Raw genomic sequence first — 19,263 nt, 5'->3', positions numbered from 1 at the left:
ACACACAAGCACTGTGGAGCCTTTGTCCCTCACTGGTGGAAGACTGCCCCAAAGCACATCCCCAGGAGATGTCAGACTCTGTGCGTCCCTGAGGTTTCAGAACAGACCAGCCGACACTATCCGAGACACACACAGAATGGTTGGAGCCGGATCCCTTCGGGGAGGAGAGCCCCGGGCTCCAGGAAAGGAGAGAGAGCGGAAAGGAAGGAGCCGATTAACACAATAAACTTGCACCAACACGAGCCCCCTGAGTCCCCGTTCACGAGCTGAGGCCTGATGGGCAGTGAGCAAGGTGCATCGCCGCACGGGATCTCCTCGCCCGAAATGGCAGGCGCAGAACAAAACCAGTTCAGCAGGAACTCCGCGGCCTTCCACTGCCAGCTCTTTTGTCTGCTGGATTAAAGAGCCCTGGGCAGGTGCTTCTAGGTTGTGCTCAAGTCACAGCTTGGACCGTCTCATTGATCAGCTGCACAGATGAATTGTGCTGCTCCTGCTCAGAAAGGCCAGGGCTGGGCGCAGCTCACGGCGCACAAATCCCCTGGGGGCGAGGGGGTTGCGTGTGTGGCTGGCTCCTTTAGGCTGCTAGGTCTGAAATCCCCCGTGCGGAGGAGGCCTGATGGCCAGATCCTCAAAAGAAGTTTGGAGCCTCAGTACTTTCCAGGAGCTGGGCCTTAGTGGTTTAATGTTTGGAACAGAGGCCAAAAGCCCAGTCTGAACCCTGGCTCCGAGCGAGGTCCTCAGGGCTTCTGTGCAAACAGGGGCCCAAGCGGGGGCACTTGCCATAAACTGATCCTAATCTTAACCCTGGGGACCCCCCTTCGTATTCTGCCAGGCGGCCCCTAGGCAGGGCTGGGGGGTTCCGCAGGCGGGGTGGGGGAAGGGAGGGACAGGGGGAGCACCTGGAGTTAAAGCATTGGGGAGGGGGGCTGGGGAAATCCCCCCAATAATAAACACGGCTGGGGGAGCAGCCCTTGGACTGGCCTGGAGCCCCCTGGGGCTCCCCCCACTGACACCCAGCGGGGGGGGTCACCTAGGATTTAAGCGCAGCTCTGAGTCTGCCCCACCCCGCAACCCTACGGGGCAAGTGGGGGGCGCTGCTTTCTTGGCGCCTGTCCCTTTAAGAGCCTCCCGCGTCGCTCCCAGCGTCCCCTCCAGGCGCCAGCCAATGGCGCGGCGGGGTGGGCGGGGCGAGTGGAACGCGGGAAGCGGCCGGCGGGGGGCGGCGCTACATTGTTGCCAGTTGGGGGGGTTTGTAACCGTCGGGGGCTGCGGAACGTTCTGTCCGGGCCGCCCCGCCCCCCGGGCCCGATCCCGATCCCCGGCTCCCAGCCCGGGCCCCCTCCCCGGGGCGGGCAGGCTCCGAGACCCGCCCCGGCCCGCGCCCCATGGAGAACTTCCAGAAGGTGGAGAAGATCGGCGAGGGCACCTACGGGGTTGTCTACAAGGCCAGGAACAAAGTCACCGGCGAGGTGGTGGCGCTGAAGAAAATCCGCCTGGATACGTGAGTCCCCCCCCCCCGGGGAGTCCCAGGGAACCCCCGGCCGCGGGGCCCGAGGCTTGGGGGGCAGGGAGCTGGCCGGGCAGACCCCTCGCCTCGAGGGCTGGGGGCGAAGCGTGTGGCCCCCTGGGGCTGCAGATCTGGCATGGGGGGGCCGGGGGGGCTGTCACCAGGGGCTTGGCACGAATTCACTTGGCGAGCGGCAGCCGAGGTGCGCTGGGGCCATGGCGGTTCCGCAGAGCCCGAGTGCCGAGCTAGTGGGGGGCAGGGCGCTGCTGGGGGCCCGGGTAACCCTTGGGGTAGGGGTGCTGGGGGGGCACCGGGTCACTCCCTCCAGGGGCCGCTGGCTGGTCCTGGGGTCAATCAGCCTCGCTCCGTGGGGCTCCATGCACCAGCGCTCCAAGCGCCCGCCTGGGGTGACTGGTGCGGGGGGGGGGGAATGAGCCCCAGTTCTGGGGCAGGTCTTAGCGCCCTGACAACGGTCATCGCGTGGAGCGGAGCCCGGTCCTCACCCGCTCCTGGGCGCCGCCGGAGCAGCCCGTCCTGCACCGTCCGGCTGCCCTCGGGGCTGCGCGGAAATTCTCTCCCAGGTGCAGTGACTGGCCAGCCCAGCTGGCTCTGCCTCTCGGGGCCGCCCGTGTGGGTCCCGTCACTGTCACTCTCAGTGCGGGGGCAGGTGAAGTCGGTGCCGTGCGGTGGGGCTCGGGGCCAGCTGTCCACAGCTCCAGTAGGGGCCGGAGGTTGGACTGAGGCTGCAGCCAGCGTCTGTGCCTGGTTCTGGTGCCCGCAATCCAAGGGGGATGTGGAGCCCTTGGAGAAGCTCAGAGAAGACCCAGAGCCTGCACCCCCACCCCCTTCCCACACAGCCCCTCCCACCCCCAAACTCCCTCCCAGAGCCTGCAACCCCACCCCCTTCTGCACGCCCACCCCCTGCCCCAGCTCAGAGCTGCACCCAAACTCCAGCCCAGAGCCCAACCTCTCACCCCTTCTGCATCCCAACTCCCTCCCAGAGCCTGCCCCCCAATCCCCTACCCAAGACCCTCCCCCGCAAAACTCCCTCCCAGAGTATTAGGCAGGTAGGGGGCGGGTTCTGGGCAGCATGAGTGCCATTCTTGGCCTGCTGGGAGGATTGGAGGACTGGCACTGGTTGAGTTTGAGACCCCTGGTCTAACAGGTCCAGTGGCAGGACCTTGAAGTGAGACAATTTCTGACTGGAGATGAGGCACAAATCCGGAAGGACGAGGGTCAGTAACCACTGGACAGTTTCCCAAGGGCTGTAGTGGATTCTCCATCACTGGCCGTTTTTAAATGGACATTGGACGTTTTTCTCCAAGCTCAGCTCTAGCTCAGCTGGGGGGTGCCGGGCCTGCGGGACACTGACCCGGCCAGGTGATCCCAATGGCCCTATGGATCCTAATCCACAAACCCCACTGGAGACTGCATTCCCAGCCCCCAGCCGCTCCTGCTGCCTGCCTGCGTGGTGCTGGTCAGCACAGGCTGGGCAGGTGGGTGCCACTCCCTGGTCACGAGTTTCAGGTGGGGAAATGGCCCTGGTCTGGCCCTGGCCCAGCATGCCTGGAGCTGCTGTGTTGTATTTTGCAGTTGGTGCCTGTGTCCAGCATCTGATGCTCTGGGTCTCGGAGCCTAGGAAAGAGGCTGTTAGTTACTCCCTAGGAGGGGATGCAGCAGTGCACAGGGCCCTGACCCCCTCGTTCCGACCCAGAGAGCTGCTCCAGGCTTGCGTTCAGGGGCCCTGTCAGCTCCGCACAGAAGTGAGCACTCCCTAGGGCAGGCAGGCAGTTTGTCCCCATATCCTAAACTGCCCCCTCTCCTTGCTGTTGCTTCCACCTCAGAAGGGGCTGCATTTCCATGGTGTTGCAGCCTGTGTAAAGAGTTTTTGGCATATTGCTGCTGCACTAGACTGGGGCCTGTGTGTGCTGGGCTGGGGGGCAGGGCTGGGGTAGATTGGAGCCCCAGACCCTCTGCGTGTCTCCAGGCTCCCCACGGCTTCCCTCCCCCCTGCAGAGAGACGGAGGGCGTCCCCAGCACGGCCATCCGGGAGATCTCCCTGCTCAAGGAGCTGAATCACTCCAATATCGTCAAGTAAGTGGGGGCGGGTGGCGAAGTGAGTTAATGAAGTCCCTGTAGGGTGGCACCACGTGGTTGCCAAGCTACTGTGACCCAGAGCCCCTCTTCCCCCTCCTGTGGCCCCCATCGTGGCTGGTCTGGACCTGGCTCCCCAGCGGGACGTGTGCCTCCCAAGCTCGTCACGCCGGGTGCTGCCCGCTGCCATCTCTGGCAGGCTCAGCACAGGCCAGGAGGGGCATGGGACACAGCGAGTGAACGCCACCACCCCTCCTGCAAGGGCCTCCCCGGGGCGGGAGCGGTGACGTCTCCTCGTTCCTCTCCCTGCGCCCACAGGCTGCTGGACGTGATCCACACGGAGAACAAGCTCTACCTGGTCTTCGAGTTTCTGCACCAGGACCTGAAGAAGTTCATGGATGCGTCCTCCATCAGCGGCATCCCTCTGCCCCTCGTCAAGGTAATGAGCCTGGCCAGCAGGCTGCTCAGCCCCTTCCCCAGCCTCCTTTCCTTTCCTCCCCTGCGGCCTGCAAGCCGAGGTCCCCTCTGACCCCAGCCCTGTCTGCCCCCCGCTGCAGAGTTACCTGTTCCAGCTGCTGCAGGGCCTGGCCTTCTGCCACTCCCACCGGGTGCTGCACCGCGACCTCAAGCCCCAGAACCTGCTCATCAATGCCGAGGGAGCCATCAAGCTGGCTGACTTCGGGCTGGCGCGGGCGTTTGGCGTGCCAGTGCGAACCTACACCCATGAGGTGCGTCCGGGGGGGCTCCCCCCTCCTCCAGCCATCTGGCACCTGCTGGGAGCTGGGACCCAGGGGCTAGGTAGTGAGATGGGGCCACCTCACCCGGGTAGGTGCTCCCTGATGGGCTGAGTATCCCTGTCCTCCCTGCACCAGGACCCCCGGCTCCAGCTGATCCTGCCTTCTGCAGAGCGTACGTGACTTAGCCTCCTCCTTGTAAGGGCTGAGCCATGGACCCATCCTCCTGTGGACTCCTCCAAGGCTGTCATGCCACCACCAGCCCCTAGGGGGTGGGAGAGATCCGGCTGCAGCCCCTGCGCCTACCCCAGACTCCCAGATCCATGGCCTCACACCACCCTGCCTGCCACTCCATTCCTGGGCCAAAGTCCTGCTAGGGAGAGGAGTGTCTAACGGTTACTCCCACAAGGCCGGGAGCCCGGACTCCTGGGTTCTATTCTCAGCTCCCCCCAAAATTCGCTCTCTCGCCTTGGGTGAGTTTCCCTTTCTGTGCCTCGGTTTCCCCATCTGCAAAATGGGGATTATGAAGTTTCCCAGAGGCCTATTGGGTGTAAAGCCCCTGGGGGTCCTTGGCGAGGAAAGGGTGAGAGACGTCCCTGTCGTGATTAACAAGGATTTCCCCCACTTCGCCAGGTGGTGACTCTCTGGTACCGGGCCCCTGAAATCCTGCTCGGCTGCAAGTACTACTCGACGGCTGTGGATATCTGGAGCCTGGGCTGCATCTTTGCCGAGATGGTATGTGTCCCCTGCCTCCTGGCACGTGGTTTTTCTCGTCCCGCAGTCAGGGAGGGGCCACGTGTGCCACATGCAGTGGGGGGGAATGAAACAAGGTCATGTGTGTCTGTGAGATCAAGGGTGTGGGGGGCTTTTCCCTGCTTCTCTCTGTTCCCAGCTCGTCCTGTCACATGCTGGGGGAAGGAGTGTGAGTTAGTTACTCCATCTTGCCTCTGCACCCAGCCACCACTGGGCCCAGCGGGGGCAGCAGATTCCGCTGCCTGGCCTGGTGCTCCACAGAGGAGTCTCCCTTGTTAGTTTCCCCCCAGGCGTGAGAGGCAGCGTTAAGGGTGCGATGGGTCAGATCCCAGCCTGGCCGGATCTGATCAAGGCCCCCCCACACGCTGCCAGAGCTGCTGATGGTGTCAGATGGCCAGCCTCAGCCTCGCTTCCTCTGCCCGGGGCAGCTCCGGGATGCACTTGGTGACGTCACCCGTCCCTGGAGCAGGGTGCTGACCCGCTGAGCGGGAACCAGGAAATAAAGGGGCTCTGTTGCGTTCTGGAGGGGGTGCCCTGCCTGGCATGTCCCCCACTCCAGGGGAAGGGGTTGTGCTGGCAGTGGGGGGACGAAGAGGTGTGTCATGCGGAACACATGGGCTGGCGTCTGCATCACGGGGTGGGTGAGAGGGGAGCAGACCACGGAGCAGCCCATTTCCCACGGGAGCCAGTTGGCCTTAACCCTTCGTGCCCAGGTCACCCCCATGCCTGCTAGGTAGAGGCTTTTCTGCAGTTGGGGGGTCAGTCACGAGGCTGTAGAGCGAGGGGACGGTTCGTAGGGTTTAAGGCCAGAGGGGATCGTGAAATGATCCATGCAGGCCATTGACTTCTCCCTGTGCTGAGCCCAGTAACGTGTGTGGCCAGAGCACCCCTGGCCCTCAGCTCCCTCCTTCAGGGAGAGGGGAGGGTGGGAAAGCCCCCCTCACCGCTTTGAGCCATTGGGAGGTGGGGCCGTGCTGGGACCTCACTTGACCCCTCTCCTGCCGTCCAGATCACCAGGCGAGCCCTGTTCCCTGGAGACTCGGAAATTGACCAGCTCTTCCGCATCTTCCGGACGCTGGGCACCCCGGACGAGGCCGTGTGGCCGGGGGTCACTTCCATGCCCGATTACAAGCCCAGCTTCCCCAAATGGGCCAGGCAGGACTTCAGCAAGGTGGTGCCCCCCCTGGACGAGGAAGGGAGGAAGCTCTTGGCTGTGAGTAGCTGGGGGGGCTCCAGGATTGACCCGGAACCTTGGTTAGCTTGGGGGAAGACCAGGGGGGATAGGGTTTCTTGGGAGAGGGCAGGGCTGGATCTGGGGACTGGAAGCCAAGTGCCCTCCAGCTGTAGCCAAGCTCCATAGCCCTCCACTGGTGCTACATGGACAGCAAGCAGCCTCCCCATCTCCCCACCCCCCACCACCCCGGGGCAGCCTGAGCCATGGGGGGAAGTGACTTGTTTAGGCCACGCAATCAGCGGCAAAACCAGGAATAGACCCCAGGTCCCCATCCCAGAGCTGGAATGAGTCCCAGGAGTCCTGCCTGCCAGACCCTCTGCCCTCCCGTCGCGAGAGGCGTTAGCCCCAGCGTCCGGACCAGAGTCCATCGCGTTGTCTCTAAATTCCCCTGGAGATGTTCCAAGGGTTCGAGATTCCGTCTCATTCCCTGTTCTTAGTGGTGGTGTTGGAACAACGACCACGTTCCACCTCAGAGGCAGCTGCGCTACGGCCTTGGGTGTGACCCACCTTGGTGCTTCATGATGAAAGTTGCCAGGGTTCCTGCTTGTCCCGTCCCTCACCCACAATAACCACCCACCCCTCTCCTACCCAGCAAATGCTGCACTACGACCCTAACAAGCGGATTTCGGCCAAGTCAGCGCTGAACCATCCCTTCTTCCAGGACGTCACCAAGGCCGTCCCTCATCTGCGCTTGTGAAGTGGCTTCGGGGAGGGGGTCGGCCCGGCCAGGACTCTGCTGCCTCCATGCTGGTGCTGTCTGGCCTGTGCCTGTATCTGGATCCGTCTCCTGGGGCTGGGCCTGCCCCGGGGGTCCTGTGACTCATCCTGTCCCTGCGGACTTGCACTTAGCCCCCCGACCATGGGGATGCTGGATGGGGGGTGTGGGGACTGCCCAGCCCAGCCCCCACTGCCCTGGCTGGAGCTCCTAGTCTGTGGCTTTGATGCTCCCTGGAGGGCTTGGATTTCAGCACCAGCAATGGGACATTGCTCGCTGCAGCTGGGAGTGCCCGCCCCCCCCCCCCCCCCCCAGCTGCCCTGATTGAGCCCCATCTCTCATCTCCCTCGGCATGCCCCCCCCAGCCTCTTCAGCGGAGCCCCTCGAATTCCTGCTCCAACACAGGATGAACGCCCCTGGAGCCTGCACGCCTCCTCGATGGGTGGAAGGCAGGGAGGGTCTGGCTGGAGAACCATCCTCTCCTACCAGCGAGATTGGTTCAAACTAGATACGCTCACTGGCCCTGGTGAACTCACCCGCTGCCTGCTCCCTGGCCAGCACCCTGGCATCTGCTGCACCAGGGCCTCGAACCGCAGCTGGCGCTGCTGGCGACTCCTGTTCCTGCTGCGGATCAGCTGCCTGAATCCCCAGCGGCTCTTTGGGTTGGGGGGGCCCACGTGTCCCCAACCGCTCAGGAAACATGCGTTGTAAGGGCTGATCCTGCAGCATGTTGGGCCCGCTCAGCTCCCCTCCTTCCCTGGCAGGATCTGACCCTAAGCAGGGACTCTGCTCACTTAGCATCCCCCCATGTCCCATGGGCAGAAGCGTTTTGACCGACGAGGCCCGAGACCCTCGCACGTCCGATGCTGGCGTCCTCCTCCCCATGGGAGCGTCTCACCATGAGTGACCTGATGCATGTGGCTTCTGCAGGGAAGCAGGTTCCTCATCCGCTCTGGGGAGAATCTGCACCCACAGGAGGGGGTTTGCTCTAAAGGCTTCACCCTGCGCCGGGTGGTGGAGCAGGCACCCAGGAGCTGAAACTGATCCTTGCAGCCAGCTCTTCTCCTGGCCTCCCCGCAAGATGCCCCCTGATTCTCTGCTCCCTGAAGGGCTTTGAAAGTAAAGGACTTTGGTCCCGAAAGGAGCCCCCAGCCTGAGGGTGCTGCAGTCTCCTCTGACAGATTCTCCACCCGCTGCATCATTGGCCGCTCGTTCTGTGGCACCGCCTATGGGCAAGCTCACTGCAAGGGGACAGAGCCTCAGTGGGTGTCGATCAGTGGGGTTCCACTGACTTGTCAATGGTGCAATGGCAGCTTATGCCAGGTACGGATCTGACCCCACAATCTGACATACACCCCACTAGAACAGGTGCCAGCCGGGCTCTTCCCCACGTGCTCTGGAGGGCTGGCTCCCGGAGGGGTGGGATTCCTTGTCACTTTCCTTTGGCTCAGATCTTTCCATGCCAGAGGCGCTTCAGCCTGTGGAAAGGCTGGCTCCGGCACGTGGGGCCAGATCCCCAGCAGGGCGATGCGTATTTACACCAGCTGAGGATCTGGCCTGTGAAATTGGTACTTGCACCCAATCTGCGATTTTAATTCGCCTCCTTTCCTGTGGATGTCCCTGCCACCCTGGTGTCTGTGTTTCCCTGGAAGGTCCGATTTGGCCACCCAGCAACGAATCTGATTTTAAATCCACAAAGAACGGCCCAAACCTGGGGAAGCAGGGGCAGCTCAAGGGCGGGGGGGGGGGGGGAATGCTACTGAGTCTGGGTTGGAGCAGTCTTCCACATGGATTGCCCTGCAGGATGGGGAAGGGTGTTTGAAAGTATCCCCCGTCACCCAGCCCTCGGTGGCAGCCAGATACTCGGGTGCAGTGCAGATGGGGTGTTGGAATGGACAGGAAGGCGCCGATCGAGCTCACTGGGGGCAGCTGTCCGCCAGCGTAACGGGATCAGTTCTGGATGCGTTGGTGATGTTTCCCTACAAACAGCCCCAGTTGTAACAGCCTGGAACATCCCATGGTGCGGATGGTGGGCTGCTCTCACCTGCCCACCGCCAAGCTCTTGGGGTCTGCTTAAAGGGGAGATGGGGGAGGGGGAAATCCATGTCTAAACCAAAAGTGATCAGTTGACAATAGATTAATAGACTATTTAAAAACAGACTTGGTGCATTTTATAGTAAAACATTTTATATTTAAGGGTTGTTTATAAAAGTATTTTAGAGGTACAAATTAATATTCCAGGAGAAGAATGATCATTAAGGGAAGCTCATAAGCCATATGGGCCTTGTCCAGGTGAGGGGTAAAAGTCTGACTGGTTCTGTTCCTAGCACAGCTATTTTGAGCTCTTGGATCTTGAGTTTCTTTCAAGCAGAAGGGTTGGTGTCGTTTCCTTCCACAGCTGACTAGCTGTTTTTCTCAACTCAGTTGCCTAAAGAAAAATGTAGGGTTAGGACAGCAACGTAAAGTGCCTAATGGGGGCTGGTTTGAGGAGGGAGGGGAAATTGAGTCTCCGAGCCGCTGGCTACAGAAGGCGGAAGAGAATTCCCCCAAAACATTGCTCCTGCCAACTCATGATGAAAACAGAGGGAAGGCGAGACAGATGGGGGTTAATAGCTATAATGACACAATATTTGGGAGCATGAATATATTTTTTGGACTGCAACAAATAGGGCAATATTTATAAGGCTGGGTTAGTTTTAAAGCAGCGCTCTAGATTTGTATAAAGTTTGTTGCAAAAACTCCATGGTGCTTGTCTAAGTGAATATTTTTAACAAACAAACCCTCAAATATATTTGTCATCCTTGATTTTTGTAATTCTTTGTAGACTGTTGTTTCTTACCAAATGTTATTATGGGATTGGTTTATAAATCATTAAAAATATTCTTAGTTTTAACTTGTCGTGAATGTGATTTTCTTCCAAGGGGATAGCTACAGCGGACAGTATCTTCTGTGAGGTGAGAGAGGAAGTCCTGTCCAGTGGGTAGGTCACTTAGAAACAGGTTCTGTTCCCAGCTCTGCTAACAGACCTTGGTACAAATACAAAGCTATTGAAGTGGGTGTTAGGCACCGATTTCAATGGCAGTTGGCTACTCCAGTACCTGTCAGGCTCTGTGCTTAAGAGTGCCTAGTCATGGGCCAGGTCCCACTGTGCAAGGTGCTGCACGCAGCCTGTGCTCCAAAGTGCTTACAAGGCAAGATGAGAGCCAGCAGCTGACAGAGCATAAGCAGAATAGCACCAGTGACGTGCACGGCTGGACTAGGGCCATTAAGTTTATCTGGGAAAGTTCACGTTCTTCCCTGGGGCCTTGTCAGGGGCGATTTTAGTGCTGAGGGCAAGAGGCTAACAGCTCTGTTGTATGGGAGGCGTAGAGCTGTTGACCGAAGCTCCCCCGAGCTCTGGGAATGTTGCAACGGGCAGCTGCCTGGCCATGCCAGCCCTGGGCTCCCGGCCCACCCCGCCGGATGGCCCGCGGTCCCCACCCACGGCCCTTCCTCCAGCCACCTTTCTGGACCAGTAGCTGCCATTTTTGCTGAAGGGGTGTGAGCTCGTGGAGGCAGGGGCCAGCTTTTTGGTGTCTACGCAGCACCTGGCCCAGAAGCCTGCGGCCCCTGGTACTATCAGTGAGCAGGGGCCTGGCAAGCCAGGCTCAGGCCCTTTCCTGGGTCCCAGCAACGACCCGGGTGCCCTGGTGTCTATAGGGCCTGGAGCCCCACATGGGCCCTGTGCCCCCCTGGCCTGGCCTGACTGCTGGGGCCTGGGCCCCTGCCCTGGGTCATCAGACGCCCGGGCTCCTGGCACCCAGACCCTGCCCTGCCTTGGCTCCGCCTTCCTCTGGGCTACAGCTGTAGGCCCCGCCCCTTTCCTAGGCCCTGCCCTTATCTGGGCCCCACCCCCTCAGGCTCTGCCCCTATCCCTGGGCCCCACCCCCTTGGGCTCCTGGTGCCTGGCTCCACCCCCTAGATGCACCCGTGGTCACTGAGCCCGGGAACTATCGTCTATTTTTAGCTCAATTAAGCTAATTGGGGAGAGGTTCATGCCAAGGTCAAAGGTCAGATTCCAGAGGCCTCCGGGTTCTCACCTTCCTTCTCACCCGTGCCCTGCCAATCATTCCCAGACTCGCCTCTGATTGGCCAGCGGGGAGGCGGGCCGTCCTTTGCTTGGCCAGAATAGGGAGGGTGAGGCGCCGTCCTTCGCTTGTCAATCATCGCTTTCTGGTCCCTGTGATTGGAAAGAGGGGACAGCATTCCTGATAGTGATTGGACAGTGGAGCTCGAGGGTGCCGCCCCTTTAGGTCACCTTATTTGTTGTTGCTGCAGCCCCCGGAACAACTGCTGTTTCATTGGTCTCAGGGTCCGTCAGTTAACATAAGATCCACGCCTACCATGACGTTCTTCCATTTTATTGGTTTGTTTGCTCTATGCTCCCCAGTCGTCATTGGCCAAAGTTTGCGCCCATCCGGCCATTTGTGAGCTCTTATTGGCGAATCGAGTTGGGTAGCCCGGTGATGTATTTTCCGGAGCAGCAATTGGGCGAGACGGCTGGCATGGGCGTGTCCGCTCGCCTGGAGCCAGGCACGGATTGGCGCCACAGCCTCTTAGCCCCGCCCACCAGAGGAAGGTTTGGTTGAGAGCAGCTGTTTGTGTGTTCGACACTTTAGGGGCCGAGACTGGGGGGACGGAGCTGGAGCCGCCTCAGGTACCGGGGAGCGGGGCGGGGCGGGGCGGGGCGGGGGCCGGGGGCCGGCCCGTTTGCGGGGGGTCTCTGCCCCGCCCCGTGCGGTGAGGGGGTCTGGGCCCCTGGGCCCTGCGGGGGCGGGGCCGGGAGGGGGGGTTACTGCACGGGGGGGGTGGGGGGGGTGATTGGCCTGCTGGGGGGGCAGGGTAGGGCGGGGGGGTTACTGCACGGAGGGGGCGGGGGGGATGACTGGCCTGTTGGGGGGGGTGGGGCGGGGGGGTTACTGCACGGGGGGGCGGGGGGGATGACTGGCCTGTTGGGGGGGGTGGGGCGGGGGGGTTACTGCACGGGGGGGGTGGGGGGGGTGATTGGCCTGCTGGGGGGGCAGGGTAGGGCGGGGGGGTTACTGCACGGGGGGGCGGGGGGGATGACTGGCCTGTTGGGGGGGGTGGGGCGGGGGGGTTACTGCACGGGGGGGCGGGGGGGATGACTGGCCTGCTGGGGGGGCAGGGTAGGGCGGGGGGGTTACTGCACGGAGGGGGCGATGACTGGCCTGTTGGGGGGGGTGGGGCGGGGGGGTTACTGCACGGGGGGGCGGGGGGGATGACTGGCCTATTGGGGGGGCAGGGTAGGGCGGGGGGGTTATTGCACGGGGGGGCGGGGGGGATGACTGGCCTATTGGGGGGGCAGGGTAGGGCGGGGGGGTTATTGCACGGGGGGGCAGGGAGGGGATGACTTCCTGCTGGGGGGGCAGGGTAGGGCGGGGGGGTTATTGCACGGGGGGGCAGGGAGGGGATGACTGGCCTGTTGGGGGTTGCAGGCTGGAAGGAAGCGGGGACACTTGGCTCGCTCTGGGGGGAGCAAAGATTTCAGGGTGCCCAGGGTTGTAGGGTGGCTGGGGCTTGGCAGCTGGTCCAGCTGCCCCATTTGCAGGAGTTGGGGTCAGGGTGCATCTTCCTGTAGGATGGCAAAGGGGCTGTATCCCCCACCCCTCAGGGCTGGGGTTCTTGAGGTCCCAGCAAGCCCCACTGTGCTCTGTTTGCCTAGGTGAGGTTACAGAGACACTCGTCCATCTCCCCTGCCCCCCCTCCCTGCACACTGCTTCGCTTGAGGCCTGGCTGCACCTGTCCCCGGGGCTGGGGCCTGAGGTCATTCTTAGGCCTCACGCCTGCCCACGTTGCTAATGTGTTTTTTCCACAGTGAGGGCAGGACAGCACAGAGGCTCCCGCTGCCTCCTGGTCAGCCCATCAAACACCCCAGCAGGTATAGCTCTTCACCGCAGGGACACCTGGGGCAGGAAAACACCACCTCATTGCTTCTCTGTGCTTGTGAGCAGACCTGCGCAAGGGGAACCCCATAGTGTATAACTAACATCCAGGGCTGCTCGGTCGACTCAGCCTCCAATGTGCTCCTGGCTGGGCATTGCTGATGGTTCCACTAATCCTTGTAATTAGCCGCTGGATAGTGTGAAGACGGGCATGTTAGAAATTCATGGATAGTCTCCCACAGCCCTGAGGTGCTTCTAATCCCCTTCTTGTTTAACTCCATTAAAAATGCATTGGAAGAGGGGATCTTCCTGGAGGGGAAAGGGATAAATATTTCTTTTATTGGAGAGAGCAAAAAAGGGCCCTGTCTCCTAAATAGGGGCAGCTGGGTAGCTGCGATACCCCAGCATACCATCACTTATCAGGTTTGTCTCGTGGGCTGGCTGCCAGACTCCAGCATATGGGTGAGTTTCTCAGCTGGAATCCTATGGCTGGCTCCAAACATAAGTCGAGGCTATGGTGATGGGCACGTTCACATTCAATATATGCTGGAATGTTTATTTCTAGGGCACTTGGTATTTAGATTAGTTCTTTTCCCTTCTGGGATGGTCGCAGTGCAGTCTGCTTGTGTTAAATGTGTCTGTGTCGAATCGGATACTTTATTATTTGCATGTCAATTAAGGAAAGGAGGAAGTGAATCATGGAAGTTCAGAGATTGGGGAGGCCTTAGAAATCATCCAGTCCACGCTATACTAGTGTGTAATTGCTACCTACAGTCTCGTCTCCTGTATCCGCTTAGTTTTAAATCTCCTGGAATAACGATGCTTTCACCAGTTCTCTCTGGGGGTATGTCTACACCGCAGCGTCAGTCCAGGGCTAGTAGAACTCGAGTTAGCAGACCCTGGGATTGTTAACCTAAGGTTTGAGCGTTTACACTCATTTTTAACTCCAGGTTAGGAATTGTGGGACACTGGGGCTCCAGAGTTTACGTTCCATGTTGCGGGCCCAAGTTCACCCACCCATATCCCAGACTTCCCTAGCACCCTCCTGAAGTGTGGCAGCGCTAGCCCTTTGTTTGTGATGCAGTGTGGGAAAACTTGACTGTCCAGAGGACAAAGAAAGTCGGCCCGTGGGACTGTGCAGTAATTCTGGCAGAATCCCATCGTACATCTACATTGTGAAAAAATACCCATGACCTGGGAGGTTGGTTTCCCAGCATGGGCCCCAGCCTGAATGTCTACACTGCAGTTTTTAGCCCTGGGAGCCTGAGTCAGCTGACCTGTGTCAGTGCTTTGTTTTTTATCATCACAGTGTAGACATCCCCTTAGAGCACAAGTCCAGTGGGGCTGTATCTACACTGCAAAGCAACAGGGCTTGAACCCTGGGTCTGGGCTTGACTCAGCCTTGGACCCTCTGCCCCTGTGGGATCCTGGGGCTCTTTGTTAGCACCATTTGTGTGTAGACAGAAGAGGGGTTAGGCTTGAGCCTGAGTTCAAACCCTGGGCTTAAATTGCAGTGTGGGCTTACCCTGAGGACTGTTCCATCCTTTTGCAGATCTCCCCTGCTCTTGGGAAGCTTTTCCTGCTATTCAGGCTGAGCTTGCCCCTCTTTTCTCATCCCATTGCTCCAACCATTCTCATTCTCCTTGCTTACAATAATCCAGTGATGTGAACAACTTCCTCTAAGCGTGATGGGGGGCGGAGGCAGATCTCCTGCTCTCACAATGGTCAAGTGGATTCACTCCTCCCAGTACTGAAATCCTTCAGGGTCGCAGCTGCATTGTACTCTCTGAAACCCTACCCTGGATTTCCCCCTAGGTTCAGCTCACTCCCAGAAGTACTGTGTGTTCTCTAAGTGGATTCATGTGTGCAGCACCCCACCCTCCCCAGCTTATTAACGTTTGATGACTGGCCTAGCACCCGTATGAACTTTCCTAACTTCTTATGGAGGGAAAGGAAGAGATTCTGCATTGTTAATAGCTAGTGCAAGGGACTGGGAGCTTGGACTCCTGGGTGCACTGCCAGCGTTGCCACAGCTTCACTGAGTGACTGAGGAAATGGAGGCACATAGAGGGAAAGTGACTTGCCCGTCTGTAAAGAGGCAGGGACGTTTGTCCTCCTTTGGGTGTCGGGATCTATTAAACATTGCCAGGTGACTGCCGATCAGCTCCCCACACTCATCTAGAACATGGCTGTGTCGTTGTTAGCCCTTTAGCAATGTTAGTGGCCAGGCCAGTGTGGCAAGGAGAGCTAATGCTCAAGGCCCCTGCTTGTAGTTAAATCAGTACACGCCCTTGCTAGAGACAACTTGTGGGAGCATTAGTGCCTCTGTTCTGATGTATGGGAGGGCGTGGCAGGGAATATCCTGGCCTATCTGGAAAGAGCCCTGTCTTCCAGGTGCTTCTCGTGTGTCTGATTTCCAGTTTGCTGTAAGCTCAGCCCAAGAGCTTTCCATGCTGCCTGCAACACACTCCGTCCCCTCTCTGCCAGCTGGTGTTTGACAGTAAATCCCGGTTTTATTTTACGCTTGCAACAAGTGGTTGTGACCTGGCAGGTTCATAGAGACAAGTGATGGCTTTGTTGTGGGGTGCTTAATAAACCGGGGGTCCCTGAGTCTTCCAGCAATGCCCTGAAAGCTCGACTGGTGTCTGCAGAGCTAATGCTTGCCCTGAGTGAGACGTTTTCTTAAGCCTGGCAAAATTCGAGCTGATCCTTCGCCAGAGCACTACATCACCCGGTCAGGGCAAAGCTGGGGCCAGGGGGGGAAGAGATAAAGCCCCGATCAGCGACACTTTGGCGGCAGCTCTACCGCACCGCTTAATTCTTTGGTGGCAATTCGGTGGCAAGTCCTTCGCTCTGAGGGGGACTGAGGGACCCACCGCTGAAGACCCGGACTTGCTGCCCCAAGCACCTGCTTCCTTCACTGGTGCCTGGAGCTGGCCCTGCACCCAATGCCTGCTGAAAACAAGCTTTGATTTAAGACTTGCTATATTGTGCTAGTTAATTCCATCCATGTATCGCTGCCTTCCACTGGGTGGAATCAAAACTGCTCATCTGTGTTAGGCCTTGTATTGCTAAGGGAGATTCTCCTTTTTCCCCCCAACTGAAATGGACGTGTGTTTTGGAGCAGGAGAGGCTGGGTCCTATCTCTGTGGCTGCTCACTGTGTGAGTGTTGCATTAATCTGGGGACGACAGGGCATTCCTGGGTGACTGCAGTTGTACAGGATATTCCTAATCTGTCTAGTAGAAAGAAGACTGGTGGCCCTTGAGCCACCGGATATCACTATTGTGAGTCAATGAGTGTTACGTATTTAATGATCAGTGGTGTGCAGTGACTTTACACAGTAAACACCCTTGTGACAGAGGTGCTGATTGTCCCAGCAGTGACTCTTAAGGTTTTGTTTGGCAAGTGTAATTGGAATCCAGCTGGGTAGAGGTGGCTGGACTGCAGCGTAGTTCAGAGTCTGGTTCCACATTGAGAGAGGAGCTGAGGAGAGAATCGGGAGGCAGGAATGGCAGCATTCTGATGGGGGCTATGACACCGGACTCTTAGATTCAGATCCCCACGTAGACAAGACCCTCCATCACCTGTTGCAAGCGGCTCTTGGGCTTAGTTCTCAGCAGTAAAGTGGAGAGGAGGATTCTTGTCTCTTTGCTGTGGAGGCTGAGGATGGGCTAGTGTGTAAAGCGCTTGGAAGACTAAAAAGGCTGTGTAGGTAAATGTTGCTTGTCTGAAGAGCGGATGTGCCCGGGCCGCTGTTGAGGGGTCTCATACCTGGATGGGGTAAAATGGCGGCTCCATTGCAAGCTTCTTGATAAGTGGAACAGGCTCGCTGGGAGCTGTATCGGGTGCTGCTCCCGTTATCCTGTATCTGACGGTGCATCACCGGGGCTCTTCACTAACATCTCAGAGTCAAGAGCAGTGGCTCCCTCGTAATGTGCTCTCAGTGTCTCGTGGGGCTCCATGCACCAGTGCTCCAAGCGCCCACCTGGGGCGGCAACCCGCGGGGGGCGCCCTGCTGGTCCCTGCGAGGGCGGCAGTCAGGCTGCCCTAGGCGGCTTGCCAGCGGGAGGTCCACTGGTCCTGCAGTTTGGCAGCGGGTACACCGAATCCACGGGACCAGGGACCTCCTGCAGGCAAGCCGCTGAGTCTGCGGGACCAGGGACCTCCTGCAGGTGTGCCATTGAGGCAGCCTGCCTGCTGTGCTTGACGTGGCAAAAAAGCTAGAGCCGCCCTTGCCTGGCAGAGTCCCCGCTGAAGGGAATGGGGTTCCGCACTACTCAGGTTTGCACCGAGGGTCAGATCTGTAACTCCCGTGTTTCAGGCTTTCCAATATCGAGTGGTCGGCTCTAGAACGTTGCATCCTCTTCGCTGTCTGGCTAGGTAATAAAGCAGGGTGGGAGAAAGAGGCCTGATGGCAGGTTTAACCCATGCGTGTGGTTTTGATGGCAATGGCTTATGTTGTATGTGATTAAGACATAGGAAAAGTAACACTGGCAACAGGAAAGCAGTTAACCCAGATAGGCTGTTGCAACTCCAACTCCTGGGAGTATCTCCTGAGCAGGCCCTCCCCTGAAATGAAGTTCTGCTATTGAATCTCTTAATGACTGAATTGCAATGGATCACATTCATCCCTCCTGTGACCCCGCCGAGGTCAGTGAAGTGAAACGGGGCCTGATCTGATCCAAGGGTGGTTATCGAGCTAGCTCCCTATGCCAGTATTCCTCCTTTCAGTGCCGGTAATAGGGGACGAGGAATCTGCAAGGACTGGGCTGTGTGGATCCCTTTCCCAAGTCTTTCACCCTGTACTGTCCACAAGAAGTTGAACTTGCTCAGTGCGTCAGAGCCGGCTGTTGAGGAGCCCCTGCTCCGCTTCTCAGGGTAACACAACGGTTAGCCAAACGGACTCCTGAATCTGTAATATTGGCAGTGGAGATGCCAGCGCACAGCGTGACTGGTCGGCTGCCAGGCCGGAGCAGCGCTGCTGCTGCTAGAACACTTTTATTGTGACTTGTGCAAGCTAAGGATTGCGATGTGTAAGTCGCTGCTGCAGAATAAAATGGGGCTCTGGGTGGGGGGTCATCAGTTGCTGAGCCAGCTGTTAGTTGCTTACTGGAAAGTTTTGCTTTGGTTGGTAAGTGACTTTTTGGACAGTAATTGTGGTTCCAGCAGATGTTTAATATTAGTCATGCAGGTATAAAATGACTCTGGAAACGTCCGAAGGCTGCTACGGCCGGTTACACTGATTTACTGAGAGATCCGAAGAGCTGATGGACAGTGGGCTTTGACCTGTTAGGGGTCGGATACCTCATGCCACTTATTTCAGGTAGTCAATGAAAGAGCCGCATTTGGTCAGGAGCCTTTTAAAGAAAAGTGTCCACATGATCCATCACAGTGGCTCTCAGCCAGGGGGCTGGGCCCCCTGGGGGGCCACGAGCAGGTTTCAGGGGCTCTGCCGAGCGTGGCTGGCATTAGGCTCACTGGGGCCCAGGCCAGAAAGCCAAAGTCCAGCCACGTGGAACTGCAGCCCGGGGTCCCAAGCCCTACCACCAGGGCTGGGGTGGAAGCCGAAGCCTGAGCAACTTAGCTTTGCAGGGCCCCTTGTGGTGTGGGGCCCCAGACAATTGCCCTCCTTGCTACTCCCTACGCAGAAAAACAGTTGTGATGGCACAGCTGGGCCATGGAGTTTTTATAGCATGTTGGGGGGGTCGTTTGAGAACCCCTGATCTGTAGGGGCCCCCATGCTTCAGAGGGGGGCTTTTCTGATTGAATTTAACTCAATGAAATTCATTCTTGTTATTGGTGGAAGCTTCTGTTGCTCTGGGGCTCTGTATTTAGTGAATACGAGTGCACGGATGGATCAATTACTCTGTTTGCATGGGGGGTGAGTTCCTGGAGCTTTCCTGGGATTGTATTGATGGTGTGTATTACAGCGGTGGCTAGGGATCATCCAAGAACAGCACCTCGTTCGGCACGATGCAGAGGAGACAGTCCCTGCTCCGAAGAGCTTGGTCTAAAGAGCGGCTGTAGCATTTATATTCAGCTTCCCTTCTCATGCCAGTCCCTGGTCTCTGGACACCAATAGTTCAACAGGATTTCTAACCTTTCTGGGTACCTCCATGAGCTGTGTCGGTTTGTCTGTTCTTGTGATTGTGTGTGCACAGCTCACTTTCAAACGCTATGAAGAAGCTTGGTCTTGTTGGGGAGGGAACCCACGTAACAGAAGAAGCTCTTAGGAGCTATCGTGTGAAATAACGCGCAGGTAGAACGTTCTTATGCCTGACA

The 19,263-nt window shown here is 58.5% G+C and overlaps 2 protein-coding genes across 4 annotated transcripts in view; both read left to right on the top strand.

The window, feature by feature from the left end:
• Positions 1 to 1,235: 1,235 nt before the first annotated feature.
• CDK2 (cyclin dependent kinase 2) lies at positions 1,236 to 8,964 on the top strand. Of its 2 annotated transcripts, none has more exons than XM_050924732.1 (7): positions 1,236 to 1,501; positions 3,524 to 3,601; positions 3,920 to 4,040; positions 4,174 to 4,329; positions 4,969 to 5,070; positions 6,098 to 6,301; positions 6,915 to 8,964. In XM_050924732.1, the coding sequence occupies exons 1-7, from the start codon at positions 1,386 to 1,388 to the stop codon at positions 7,017 to 7,019; spliced, it is 882 nt and encodes a 293-aa protein (XP_050780689.1). In that variant the 5' UTR covers positions 1,236 to 1,385; the 3' UTR covers positions 7,020 to 8,964. The 2 variants fall into 2 exon arrangements, with proteins under 2 accessions (XP_050780689.1, XP_050780688.1); XM_050924731.1 differs by having other exon boundaries at positions 1,238 to 1,501; positions 4,159 to 4,329.
• Positions 8,965 to 11,632: 2,668 nt separating this feature from the next.
• Positions 11,633 to 19,263, top strand: part of RAB5B (RAB5B, member RAS oncogene family) — an 18,422-nt gene continuing 10,791 nt past the window's right edge. Inside the window, exons 1-2 of one of the 2 annotated variants that reach the window (XM_050924745.1) lie at positions 11,655 to 11,733; positions 12,913 to 12,975. The gene's annotated coding sequence lies outside the window, so the exon portion shown is untranslated. Of the gene's footprint in view, positions 11,734 to 12,912; positions 12,976 to 19,263 lie in introns of both variants that reach the window. The other variant, XM_050924744.1, reaches the window with a different exon arrangement.

This window comes from Gopherus flavomarginatus, chromosome 16 (genome assembly GCF_025201925.1).
Source record: "Gopherus flavomarginatus isolate rGopFla2 chromosome 16, rGopFla2.mat.asm, whole genome shotgun sequence".
Classification (NCBI taxonomy): domain Eukaryota; kingdom Metazoa; phylum Chordata; order Testudines; family Testudinidae; genus Gopherus; species Gopherus flavomarginatus.
Note: the sequence above shows the minus strand (reverse complement) of the source record. Positions and strands in the feature narration are given on the sequence as shown.